Below are 14166 nucleotides of genomic sequence, written 5' to 3' on the forward strand. Positions count from 1 at the left end.
GCTACGGCGGAAAAACACTTTAAATGTGAAATTGACTAATTAAATTGTCCATAAAGGTGCTAACGACCTGGAGGTTGGCTCCGCCCACATGTAGGAGGTAATTAATACCTTTTATTATTTAACTCCTCCGGGCTTCCCCTGGGAACCCCGTGTTCAACGTCACACCGCTATGACTTGTGGGTAAAGGACGTCACGTTACCGTGACCTCAGAGAACCAGACTTTACCGTCACTGAGCTCCGCTGACATTAAAAAGGAATAAAAGCTTCTTAAGAGCTGATCTGAGACCTGAAGTTAGTTTCCCTCCTCTTTAAATATTAATTCATGTTGATTATCAGAATTATGTTTTCTTTTCATTTAGTTTCTCTTTTTATTTTTTCCAACAAATAAACTCCCTGGTAAAATACCTTCTGTCATTTTAACAAGAATATACAGAGAAAAGGGACATTTTCATGGTATATTTACAAACGGTGATTAACATTTTTATTGATTGACCTATCTATCTATCTATCTATCTATCTATCTATCTATCTATCTATCTATCTATCTATCTATCTATCTATCTATCTATCTATCTATCTATCTATCTATCTATCTATCTATCTATCCATCTATCCATCTATCTATATGTATATTCTGGTTTTGATAGATATTAGTTTTGATGGGCAGTAAGCAGCAGACAAACAGACTTGGGGGTCTGAGTCAGACCTGGTGCTCAGTATCTATTACATGTAATTCATTAGGGGGCGGGGCCTGAACCTCCGGGGGCCCTATATAAGCTCGCCTCCCCCGCAGGAATGACGGCATTGGATCCAGTTTTAAGGACTTAACCGAGTTGGGAATTAGCAGCACCGCCACGATGCCGTCCAAGCCAGCCCCCATCAAGAAGGCGGCGAAGAAGGAGCCCGCCAAGAAGGAGGAAAAGGCCCCGGAGCCGGTTCCTGAGCCCGCTCCTGCCGAGCCCGCCCCGGTTGCTGCTGCTGAGGTCGCCCCGGCTGCCGAAGCGGCCCCGGCCCCCGCTGAGGGCGAGGCAGCACCTGCCGAGGCGGCCCCTGCCGAAGGAGAGGCCCCCGCCGCCCCGCCAGCCGAGGAGCCCAAACCCCCCACCCCTCCACCCGCAGACGGTAAAGCCCGAGTCCCGCAGTCCGCCTTCATTGTGGTCCTCAGGATTAGATGTTTAACCTTTTTAATTAAGAAGCTGTCTCCTCACCTCACGGTAAGCACGCGGTGACCTTTTTACGCACGCGGTGACCTTTTTACGCACAGGCGCGCGCGCTCAGCGTGAAGGTAAGGACTAAGTAGCCGAGACATGGAACCGGATTGGGTGGTGCCGGTAAACCGGCTGCCTGGACCGGAGCTCCTGACGACTTCTTTCCTCTCGAACGCGCACGGAAATCACGCTCGTGCGCGTTTCTTCGCGCTCCGTGACGCGCTTCGCCTTCCTTCCTTCCTGCAAACCTGTGTGGCGTTAACTTGCAAACTCGTTGCTAATACGTTGTGACGTCAGTGAAAGCTCCACCGTGACACAAAAAACATGAACAAAAAAAAATATCCAAAATGAGTGATTTGAATATTGAATATGGCGTCACGGTGGTCTCTGACGCATGACGTATTAACACCAGCTGTTTTAATGCTGTTTAAAGAAGTGTCTGCTCCTCTCTAATATTAACATCTACATCAGCTGCTCCACAGACCGGCAGCCTGTCTGTGGAGCAGCCTGTCTGTGGAGCAGCTGATGCTAACGAGGAGCTTCCCTTTTATCTTCACTCTCATCATTCTGAAAAAAAGTCACATTTTCAAAATGATCCGAGTCGACTGATATCTTCTAACCTCTAATATCAGCTGCTGCTCCCGCTACAGAAGAAGCTCCAGCTGCCCCCGCCGAGGCCCCCGAGGGCCCTGCTGATGGTAAAACAGCCTATCAGTGTATTAACGCAGATCTTCTTTGTGCATTACAACCTGAAGCTCCTGCAGTTAATGAGAACTTGACTAATGTCTGATGCTAAACTCCTCTAACTCCTAACATCAGCTGCTGCGCCCGCTACAGAGGAACCGCCGGCCCCCGCCGCCGAGGCCCCTGTTGAGGCCCCTGCTGATGGTAAAGAGACGAGTTGACCCCCAACCATCTTCTACGTTGAATTAAGACCTTGAACCCGCCGCCTCCCACAGTAACGCTTCCTCCACTAACATTTCACCTTCTAACTTCTAACGTCAGCTCCCGCCACAGAAGATGCCGCCGTCGCCGCTGACGCGGCTGTGGCCCCCGCTGCCGACGCAGCCGAGGCCCCCGCTGCCGACGCAGCCGAGGCCCCCGCTGCTGACGCGGCCGAGGCCCCCGCTGTCGCTGCAGCCGAGGCCCCCGCTGCTGACGGTAAAGAAACCACATGAGTCCACGCAGATATCTGACTTTGATCTGAATCTTCCACCTCTTTTATGCTAAAGCTAACGGCACTAACATCTACACACACACACACACACACACACACACACACACACACACACACACACACACACACACATTATCATCTGTTGGAACATTTGCTTTATGCACTAATTATTAATATCTTAACGTTTAATAATAGCTGCTGTCGTGGCGGAGGACGGTACTCCCGCTGCTGACTCCGGAGCACCTGCTGATGGTAAAACGAGCTGCTCTCTCGCTCTCGCTCTCTCTCTCTCTCTCTCTCTCTCTCTCTCTCTCTCGCTCTCTCTCTCTCTCTCTCTCTCGCTCGCTCTCTCTCTCCCCCCGCCCCCCCCCCTCCTCTCTCTTTAATGTCTGACATCATATTTTTGACACAAATTGGATAAAACGACTGTAGGACTTAAAGTTTGATGCTGTCGCTCTGCTCATTAATAATAATAATTAAGCCAAATGCTTGTTTAACACCAGCTGAAGCTGCTGAAGCGCCAGAAGAGCCTAAACCCCCCACACCTCCACCGCCTCCCCCCAAAGGTAACGGTCTACTCAGCAAGGATCATTTCATCGCTTCCTTCCTTCCTGTTGTTTTTTATTCCAGTAAAACGACGTCATCGCAGCGTTTCCTGCCGTTTTGGTCGAATATGAGCTGAATAATTAAGTGTTTTTTCTTGGGGGGGTCTGCAGAGCCCACCAGCATCCCTCTGGACCTGTTTGTGGAGGACAAGAACGACACGTCGGTGTCCATCATCTGGAGCCAGCCGGAGACGGTCGGAGACTCCGGCCTGGACGGGTACCTCATCGAGGTCTGCAAGGATGGAAGTAAGTCCCGGACCAGGTGGGTGGGGGGGCAGATTATTAATACACCGGGACACTTAAACATGTCAGCTGCCCTTTTTTAGATTCTTTTCATTGAAGGAGCTGGTTTGCTGGTTTTTACAGAGTCTCTAATCCCTCGCTCTGATGGATCTCTGTGTTGAAACCTGTTAAAATGCGGGTTTCCAGTAATGGATCGGCCCGATCGGGTGCAGCTGTCTCCAAGGTGTCACTCCCAGAGTTATATCATGAGCTGGCTAACTTCTCCCTACAAGGAGGGAGGCATGTCAGGAGGTCTCGCTCGGAGGTCCTGCTTTTAGACTTCCTGCCCTGAGCTTGTATCAGCAGGTCAACCTGGGCTGGATTTAGCAGGCGGGCTGTTTACCCCCAGATTTCATGTCTAACCCTGTAATAACCGTTCATGTCGCACTCATCATTCCTGTATGTTTTACCTTTTCATGACTGGTAAAGATTAAAATCAAATCTCTGTGAATCCCTGCAGCCGAGGACTGGAAAGCCATCAACGAGGATCTGCAGAAGTCCTGCCGCTACGTGATCAAGAACCAGACCACCGGAGACCGCCTGAAGATCCGCGTGGTGGCGGTGAACGCCGGCGGCCGCAGCCCGCCGCTCGCCCTCCCCGAGGCCATCCTGGTGAAGGAGGTCGCCGGTGAGAATCCCAAACTAACGTCACACCATCAACAGAATAATAATAATAACTTTATTTATATCGCACCTTTAAAAACGACAGTTTCCAAAGGTTTTTTGACAGCAGAATAAATAGGGTTAAGATGAGGTAAAAAGACAGTAGAAAGGCATTACAAATAAATAAAATAATTAATAAATAAAATAATTAATAAATAAACAAATACAATAATATATAGATAAACAAAAAAATAAATAACTAAATAAAATAAACAAACAAATAAAATAAATACATAAATAAAATAATAAATATATAAAAAATACAATAATAAATAATAAATAAATAAATAAATAAAATAATAAATAAATAAATACAATAATAAATAAATAAATACAATAATAAATAAATAAAAAATACAATAATAAATAACTAAATAAAATAATAAATAAATAAAATAACTAATAAATAAACAAATACAATAATATATAAATAAAATAAAAAATAACTAAATAAAATAAACAAACAAATAAAATAAATGCATAAATGAAATAATAAATAAATAAAAAATACAATAATAAATAAATCAAATAATAAATAAGTAAAAAAAACAATAATAAATAAAATAAAAAAATAAATAAATAAATAAATAAACAAATAAAATGAATACAATTTAAATATATATATTTAATGATTTATATCTCTAAGTGTTTATTTTTAGATAGATAGCGTGTAGATAAACATGTGGGACGCAGGTCTGACCTACACCTTTATTACGGGTCGGGGGGTCGTAAAGCAGCTCAGCGATGTTTCCCTCTCAGCTGTCCGACACAAAGCTGCAGAGTTAACGGCGTGAAACCGAGTCCTGCTCGCTGGTTTCCACGCCGACTGACCCGCTAGTCCTCCCGTGACGGCCCCACGCCTCGATAAGTAGCCGGCCTTTTAACTGGCGCGGTGCTAATCATGGTCGCTGTATGTAAAGTGATTTGTGGTAAAATGCTGATTAGACCCCGAGGGGCTTTAAGGGGGGGGGGGGGGGCGTTGCGTTGCTGCAGCTCGCTCACAAATCATCGTTATGTGCAACGGCAACTTGATCCCCTCGGACCGGCAATGTTTCGTGTTCGCCATAGCAGGCGCTCCCCAAATATAGAGACTCATGAATGGTTTCCGAAGCTTTGGGGGGGAATAGTTGGGACGGCCGGCTGTTAATGCAGATTCTCTGAGTGGGGGGGGGCTTTGCATTGTGATCCCAGCCGGGGGGGGGGGGCTTTGCATTGTGATCCCAGCCGGGGGGGGGGGGGGGGGGGGCTTTCTGCAGGATCGGTGCTGACGAGCAATCTGACTGCCAGCAGGTGGGGGGGGTCGTGGTAAACCCCCGCCACACCCACTGGTGCATTCCTGCAGGAGGGTGGGGGGGGAGGGGGGGGTCCGGTGACAACCCAAATCTCATGACACCTTCGGAGCTTCGCTGTTTATTTTGAAACTCTTCACGGCAGAATGTGGAGTCTAATCCTCCCCAACGAAGTGATAAGACACGCGACATGCCGCTCGTCTGTTCTGGAAATCAAACCCACGGCGGCTCGTCTCCGAGTGCACCCTGTCCACGTTAACTCACGTATCTGTGGTTGGACTGCTGTCTGAGAAACGGGAGGGAGGGGGCGGAGCTCCTTCTTTATTTAGCGGACAAATGTTGCTGAGCTCGGCAGGTGGAGCTTCAGACGAGATGCTTGTCTTGGTTCTGGGAGGTTCTCTCTCTGATTCATGATGACCTGCAGCTTCACATCTATTACTTCTGTTTTTAAACCGGATCGTCCCGATGAGGCATCCTTCACGTGTCAGCATTATGCCCGCCCATCCACGATATTATCCCAATAATCCTCAACAAATCCATAAAAATGGTAATAAAACACCAGAATGACTCGACCTGACATTTGTAAGGAACAGAACTAATAATCCAATTATCGTTAATAAGGTTTCCATAAATGAACAATGAATATATTTTATAAAATGGCAACATTGTGTGACAGGATGCTTTTAATCTATTTGTTTATTTGTCTAATGTGTGAGAGTATCCTGATGATGATGGTGATCTTTTTAATTTATTTATTTTTAATCACGATTTGTGATAAAATCTTAGATCGTCCCATCGTTTTGAACACAGTTAAAAGTTGTACCAGTTTAAGTGAAAAATAAATATATATAATATATATTAAACACTTATTTATAAAAACAATTATTTATGTATTTGCCTTCATTGGAATCTATAAAAAAGCCGCATTTTCGCTCATATGTCGTTGCTTTCACACGTCATGAAACGTACTTTTTCCCTCCAGACCGTCCGAAGGTCCGCCTCCCGCGCTTCCTCAGGCAGAGATACGTCGCCAACGTCGGAGACAAGATCAACCTCACCATCCCCTTCACGGTGAGCTGCCGCCGGCCGCATCGTCACGGCGACGCCCCGTAAATAACACCGCTGATGATTGGTTCTCCCCCCCCTGCAGGGTAAACCCAAACCGGTGGTCTCCTGGCTGAAGGACGGCCAGCCTCTGGACACGAAGCGGGTGAACGTCCGCAGCTCGGACCGCGACAGCATCCTGTTCATCCGCACGGCGGAGCGCGACGACAGCGGCTCCTACGAGATGTGTGTGAAGGTGGACGACTTCGAGGACAAGGCGCCGCTCATCCTGCAGATCGTTGGTGAGAACGGAGCGACCGATCTGGTTTATTATTGTTGTTTTTGTTGAGGCACATTCTGGAATCAAATGTTGTTATTGCATCACAGATGGCGAACGTTTGTGAAAAATAATCTTAAATAAGACGATCATGAATCACATGGTCTCATATTATGCATTTAAACAATATATTTTCGTTCCCTGTATTTTTAAATCAGGCTCTATTATTCACTACGACAGCCAGCTAGGCCGATGGTTTTAAGTGTCTCATGACGATATTTATGAAAAAATTCACGATTGATTAATTGGAGGTTATAAAATCCGATCTCGTCTTGACTCTCGACCTTCTGTAGCCGAACTTTAAAACATTTCATCGGACCGCCTTCACAAATAAATTATAAAAAAAAAATACGTAACCTCGGCTGCAGATATATGTTAAATATAAATATACTGCCTAAAGTATTCTGGGTCATTTTTCATCATCAAACACTTGGATAGTCTCCAAAACGTTTTTATTTTATCTTAAAAAACTATTAATTTGGTTGCGGACCGAGAGGGAAGGTTAGCTAGCTAACACTGGTTACCTGATGATCCCGTCGTTGAAAAAATGCATTTTAACTGGATTTTCATGTGAATTATTGACGATATAGTAATAACGTATAAAGATGTTTAGATTTAATTGTATTTACTCTAACAATGTGCAGTACCACCGTGGCCCACCAGATGGTGGTCTGGTGAAAAAGGTGGTATTTAAGAATGTCCTCCACAGAGCTGCCGGGGCCCCCCCGCCACCCTGAAGATCGTGGACACCTGGGGCTTCAACGTGGCCCTGGAGTGGACCGTCCCCACAGACAACGGCAACACGGACATCACCGGCTACAGCGTCCAGAAGGCCGACAAGAAGACCGGAGTGAGTGTTGGGTATCCGTGTGTGTGCAGGGTCACGATGAATGAGTTCACCCTGAGTCCTGAACAAACCTGGTCCTGATCCACAGGACTGGTTCACCGTGCTGGAACACTACCACCGGCTGAACGCCACCGTGTCCGACCTCATCATGGGCAACACCTACAAGTTCAGGGTGTTCTCCGAGAACAAGTGTGGCATGAGCGAGAGCGCCATCATGGCCAAGGAGGAGGCCCAGATCCTGAAGACGGGTAACTTCCTGTTCTTCTTCCTACGCGGGGAAACGGACCAATCGCTGCTTTAGACTGAAGCGAGGTCTGAACTGAAGGGGGCGGGGCTTTGAACAGAGGTCTGAACTGAAGGGGGCGGGGCTTTGAATAGAGGTCTGAATGAAGGGGGCGGGGCTTTGAACCAAGGTCTGAACTGAAGGGGGCGGGGCTTTGAACCGAGGTCTGAACTGAGGGGGGCGGGGCTTTGAATAGAGGTCTGAATGAAGGGGGCGGGGCTTTGAATAGAGGTCTGAATGAAGGGGGGCTGGGCTTTGAACAGAGGTCTGAACTGAAGGGGGCGGGGCTTTGAACAGAGGTCTGAACGATTCGGTTTTTAGCGATGTGTTCAAAGTCGCTGTGTTTTTTCCATATTACCTACTCTTACTTAATAACCTGCAATTAAAAGTCCACTCTCAGAAGAAGCTGAGATGCGGTTGAAAGCCGAGAAAGCTAGTAAGTGGACCTTTGAGTTTAGATTAGTTAGTCACAGATCTGTCCGTTACGGTTGGACCATTTAATGACGGTGAGAGAGAACGTACTCTAGAGGGCGCTATTTATGTTTCTTCGAGTGGCACTTAATCGTGTTTTACACAAGATTGCAGCATCTAGATGGCCTTTAGACTCATCAAGAGAAAGAAAAATAAATACCGTCGGATGTCGGGTCTTTGTCGTGACGGTCTCGTGTTTCCGTTTCCCTCCAGGCATCGACTACAAGCCTACCGAGTTCAAGGAGCGCGACTTCACCGAGGCGCCCAAGTTCACCACCTCGCTGAACGACAGAGCGACCACCGTCGGCTACAACACCAAGCTGCTCTGCTCCGTCAGGGGATCCCCCAGGGTAGGGTCCCACCGCCAGACCAGGACCACTACTAACACCAGACCAGGACCACTACTAACACCAGACCAGGACCACTACTAACACGAGACCAGGACCACTACTAACACCAGACCAGAACCACCACTAACACCAGACCAGAACCACCACTAATACCAGACCAGGACCACCAGACTGACAAACCACAGACAAATAGTGAAAACGTTGGGCTTGCTGTGATAAATTATCTCAAACTACACGTTGAAAGTTGATTTTCACGCGTGTTTTGATGGAAATGACTCGCTGGAAGGTTTTCTTTCTCATATTTCGGGACCAAACTTTAATCTGTAAGGAAAGAACGAAGTGTTCAAACCGTCAGCAGCAGATAATGGAGGTGGCGAGTGGACGAACGGAGCTCTTCAGTGTTTTGGCACCGAGTGCAGAATGTGAACGTGTCCTGATAAGCCGTCTGAGCCCGACGCCTCCGCCTGGTCCCACAACACCGCCGGGGTCAGGGGTCGCCACGGGACGGTCCGGATGGGAAGGCTGGAATCAGTATCGTTAGTTCTGAAAGCAGCAGACGGGGGAGGGGGCGGGGCTTTAGGGTGACAGGTCAGCAGGGAAGCAGGGTCACATGTCTAACATTCCCCCGAGGCCCCCGGGAGGTCGTCACCGCGTCAGCGTCACTAAATCGCTGTGTGTGTGTGTGTGTGTGTGTGTGTGTGTGTGTGTGTGTGTGTGTGTGTGTGTGTGTGTGTGTGTGTGTGTGTGTGTGTGTGTGTGTGTGCGTGTGCGTGCGTTCACTTCAATCACTTGCCGTTCAGCCGGACTGAAATAGAAACAGCTGCTCGTTCATTTGTGAGATGAAAAATCACATTCTGCTGATATACCCCCCCCCCCCCCCCCCCCCCTGCAGCCCAAAGTCATATGGATGAAGAACCAGATGATCATCGGTGACGACCCCAAGTACAGGCAGATCTGCGTGCAGGGAATCTGCTCCCTGGAGATCCGTAAGCCGGGCAACTTTGACGGCGGCGTTTACTCCTGCAAGGCCAAGAACGATCTGGGAGAGGCGACCGTCAGCTGCAAGCTGGAGGTCAAACGTGAGTCCATCTGTGGTTTTTACTCAATCTATATCTGCACGTTTGATACGAGCTTCAACCTCACAGAAGCTTCAATAAGTTTGTCTTCTTCGTTGAACAGAGCGCGGCGGTCGCAGGAGGTGCCGAGAAGAAATAAGTCGACATTCACATTCTCACAGGTGGGAATTATTGTCAGTGTTTCCCGTTGTGATGTTTGAAATGATCCGACCAGGATCGGAGAGTCCTGAGGTGACATCTGCCTCCTGCCGGACTCCCTCTCCATACATGGAGGGCGCTAAACTTGGAAAAAGGTGGCCTCTGGCCTGGAAGAGTCCACCCGTAAATTAAATCTGCAGAGGCTCGAACTTAATCACATTTCCTCCACTCAGCAGATCCCTCTCCACACCAACTCACTTTAAAGTCCTACTTTTATAGAACAGTGGATAAATAATAGCTTATTTCTTATTTTATTGAGAGTTTTTAGTGTTTTTTTCTAACATCTGTTGTCCGTCTGTTCCCTGATTAGGAGCAGAAGGAATGAGGCTCTTTGCAGCAGAAGGTGTGTGACACTTTTAGTGTTTCTAAAATAAACACTGATGGATAAATGTGTTTTTTAGCGTTTGGGTCACGCCCCTCTCTCTCCTGCAGGAAGGTGCTGGGTTCCTGGAAGAACATGTACATATGGCCGGTGGCCTCGCTACAGAAAGGGTTGTTGCCTGTGACCTCTGTGACCTCTCGCCGAGTGTTGTGATGAACAATTGTTGTCTCTTTTGTGCCTTTGAATCGTTCTTGATTAAGTCCATATCCGTGTCCACCATCAGCTTCTACCCCCCCCAACGAAAACCCGTCTACGGAAACTAAATTATTCTACTGTTCCTCAGAGTAACATGTAACATCTACCTGTTTATATCAATAAATGATTTTATTTCTGGTTTTGTTTTTCCAATACAGTGTCTTCTTTAAATGCAAGTCTCCAGCAGGTTAAAATGATACTACATCCACCTTAAAGAAGGAGTTTCATTCAGCTGTGAGTGTGATGTCATACATGGGGGGGGGAAGTGGGCCACGTGTTCATGGTGGCTGACAGAATTAGCCTCCCTGCTCCATCTCGCTCCGGTTATTCTGGGAACGAGTGGCTCGGCCGGGGAAACGTGCTGTAGAAACACAGAAAAGACGGGGGAAATTCTTCATGATCGACTTTTAATTTAAAGAATCAAAAAAAGGCCGGCGTTTCTATCTTCAGATCCTGTGAATCCTGATGGCAGGATGTGTGAGGATCATTTTCTACACACTTTTTATTAGAACTGAGGAGAAACGGAGGAAGTGTGCTCAGAATACGAGTCTTTGAGTGTGGCGACCTCTAGTGTCACAACTGAGTAACAACACCTGCAGGCCTTCTGAAAATGAGAGATCATTTGTGTCTCTACATTAACAAGTAGAAGAAAACTATATCTAAAGGCGGTTAGGCGTCCTTTAATCCCTGCCGGGTCGTAGATCTGCGTCGTGCAGCTTTAACCTGCAGGCTCGGAGCCCGCTGGGTCTCAGGCCTACTTCTGCCGGGTCCCTGGATGCTGACATGCTGCAATAGGGTCATGGAGCCAGAGACTGTCTAATTTAGATCCTGCACCAAGAACGTTTCAAACCACCTTTAAATGCATAACTGATGTAGCCTATAATGTGGGTTCATGCAAGATATTAACTATATGAAAGAAATGTCATTTTATGTGGAATCCTTTATGACATTTCTTACAGTTACATTGACTTAAATTGAATTAAATATACACGGATCATCTCCGATTTCTCTTTGTATTGTTGTGGGAACTTTAAGATAAATCACAGAAGTTGTTGACCAGAGGAACAGCACATTTATTTGTTGGCAACAAATAATTTGTGGTAGAGGCCGAAGGGAAGGTTGGAGCGACTCGTTTGTGGGTATGAGCTTTCCACCAGAAACTAATACCCACAAACGAGTTGGATGGAGCCAACGTCCAGGTGGTTAACACCTTCACCGACAAAGTTATTCACAAAAACAGGATTGGTCACACTGAATGTCACACTCCGGGTACAAGCTTTCCAACGGCTCTAAGACCTTCCGTTTCGGAGATACACCAGGAGGACCACCAGCACTCTGGGTAAGTGGAAAAATATGTATTTTGGGGTGAACTGTCCCTTTAACTTTCACACTCTGTTTACTGGTGGTTAGATTAGAGTTCTGAATTTAAAAAACAACTGTTGGATGAATTGACATTCAGACAAATGATCCTCCAGACTTGATGATCCCTGAAGTTTCTGCTTGGCACCACCATGAACTCCACATTCGTGGTTTTGAGACTTGAATCTGATCCTCTTACAGTCTTCATGTGTCTTTTGGTTTCTACCTGGTTTCCCATCAGGCTCAGCTGTAGTTTGTTATTAAGCTAATGAGCATATTAAGTTTCCCTCATCACTCCTCACCTTTATGCATCAGGAACACCTCTAGCCTCTGTGCTGAATCATCTCTCTGTTTCATCCGTTATGATTTATTGCTCTGAAAGCAATCACAAAGTTTTCTTCTGGCTGAATAATTGGATCCCATCAAAACTTTCCCCGTCACCACGGCGAGGCCGATCGGGAAGCCAATGTCTACAAAGAACGCCTCAGTGATGCAGCATTGTGGGTAGTGCACTGAACCCCGCCTCGCCGCCGGCATGTCCAGGGTATCTGGGAACGCCAAAGGCGATGAAATGGCGAGTCCGCCTTGAAGGCAGCTCTTTGCTGCAGAGATTTTGGCAAAGTTCCCAGAAGGTTTCATTAGTGTAATGGTGAAACTGGCTCTCGGAGCGCTTTCCCCCCCGTCGTAACCGTTCATTAACAAACCTCCGCTAAATCAGCCGGACACACCGTCGGGACACTTTTCATTTGCCTTCAGCACTTAAAGGGGAACTACGCCCGTTTCCTTAGATTTGCATGTTCCTCGCCCCGGTGCAAAGTAAATAGGCTAAGTATATTAAATGTAAGTCTGCACTCGCAGACACACTAATCATCGGCATCCGAAAAGACTACTTGAAGTTTGGTATTTTGGAACATCAAATTTATTAAGTATAAAAAAATATAACAGTGCTCCATGGACAATTCAATGGGACAGAATTTTAATAATAATTTAAATTGAGAAGAAAACTCATCTGGGTCTCATTACAGATACTGAATGACATCAAAAGACTTTCTGCCTCGCTCATGTTCACAAATATTGATTGAACTTTCCGAGGCCTTGGAAATATTATAGATATCATATATTATATATTATTTAAATTATTAATTTAGGTGGTGTTTCCCCTCTGAGGTGGTATGAGGAGACGATGCTGTTATGTTTAGTTTAATAGTTTCTTGCTCGTGTGTGAACAGTTTAAAGATATCCCTTCACAGAAAATATGTAAAATAACTTGAAGTAGGACCATTTTCTCATAGACTTCTATACAAACAGAGAGGAGTCGCCCCCTGGTGGCCAGCAGAGAGAAGTAGGACCATTTTCTCATAGACTTCTATACAATCAGAGAGGAGTCGCCCCCTGGTGGCCAGCAGAGAGAAGTAGAACCATTTTCTCATAGACTTCTATACAATCAGAGAGGAGTCGCCCCCTGGTGGCCAGCAGAGAGAAGTAGGACCATTTTCTCATAGACTTAAATACAACCAGAGAGGAGTCGCCCCCTGGTGGCCAGCAGAGAGAAGTAGGACCATTTTCTCATAGACTTCTATACAACCAGAGAGGAGTCGCCCCCTGGTGGCCAGCAGAGAGAAGTAGAACCATTTTCTCATAGACTTCTATACAATCAGAGAGGAGTCGCCCCCTGGTGGCCATCAGAGAGAAGTAGGGCCATTTTCTCATAGACTTCTATACAACCAGAGAGGAGTCGCCCCCTGGTGGCCAGCAGAGAGAATGCAGCTTAAAGGCACTTCAGCATGGGCTTCACTCTTCAGACCCGGCTTCACTCTTCAGACCCGGATGCTTCCTCCTGGCTCTCAGCAGTGATTCCCTCACCCGTTCCATACTGTGGATTTCCCTGGAGAGTCCTGCGGTGACCGTGTGATGCAGCAGTCTGGAGGGAGTCCGGCTGTCTTATTGATTTCAGATGTCAGAAGGAGACTTCATTAAGTCTGTTTAATTAAACCGAGACATTGAGTTGTTTGAGTGGGAAGGGAAATTAAAAAACGAAAAGAAAGAAATATCTAAATGTTCCAACACGTGTGTTTAATTCTGTGACACGATTCTGATCTACAAAACACATGGCATGTCAAGTTGTTGCTTCTTCTTCTGCCACATTTAATGATCTCCTGCAACATACGCTTTGACTCCCATGACATTTACACTTTATTTCTGCTTAATTAGACCGAGTCTGTAATCTCCGTCTCCTTTAATGAGGTCTGTCCCGCAGCTCATCCCACCTTCTGCTCTCTTCAATAATTCAGCCGGTACATCCTGGACGCCTGTAAACAACGCGGGAGGAACTAGTTGCCTCCTCGTTGCTGCTGCTGAGTCTGCTGGAGCTTCAGAGAGAGAGAGAGAAAAACAGCAACT

The 14166-nt window shown here is 46.6% G+C and overlaps 1 protein-coding gene across 1 annotated transcript; it reads left to right on the forward strand.

The window, feature by feature from the left end:
• Positions 1 to 804: 804 nt before the first annotated feature.
• Positions 805 to 10546, forward strand: LOC311020724 (myosin-binding protein H-like). Its single transcript, XM_084020930.1, is given in 13 exon segments — positions 805 to 1122; positions 3102 to 3236; positions 3733 to 3900; positions 6207 to 6295; positions 6375 to 6570; positions 7315 to 7322; positions 7324 to 7455; positions 7541 to 7700; positions 8420 to 8556; positions 9449 to 9650; positions 9752 to 9793; positions 10141 to 10173; positions 10263 to 10546. Coding segments are annotated over 11 exon segments (1512 nt in total). The 5' UTR covers positions 805 to 857; the 3' UTR covers positions 9772 to 9793; positions 10141 to 10173; positions 10263 to 10546.
• Positions 10547 to 14166: the final 3620 nt, after the last annotated feature.

Source organism: Eutrigla gurnardus, assembly GCF_963514095.1.
Source record: "Eutrigla gurnardus genome assembly, chromosome: 2".
Lineage (NCBI taxonomy): Eukaryota > Metazoa > Chordata > Actinopteri > Perciformes > Triglidae > Eutrigla > Eutrigla gurnardus.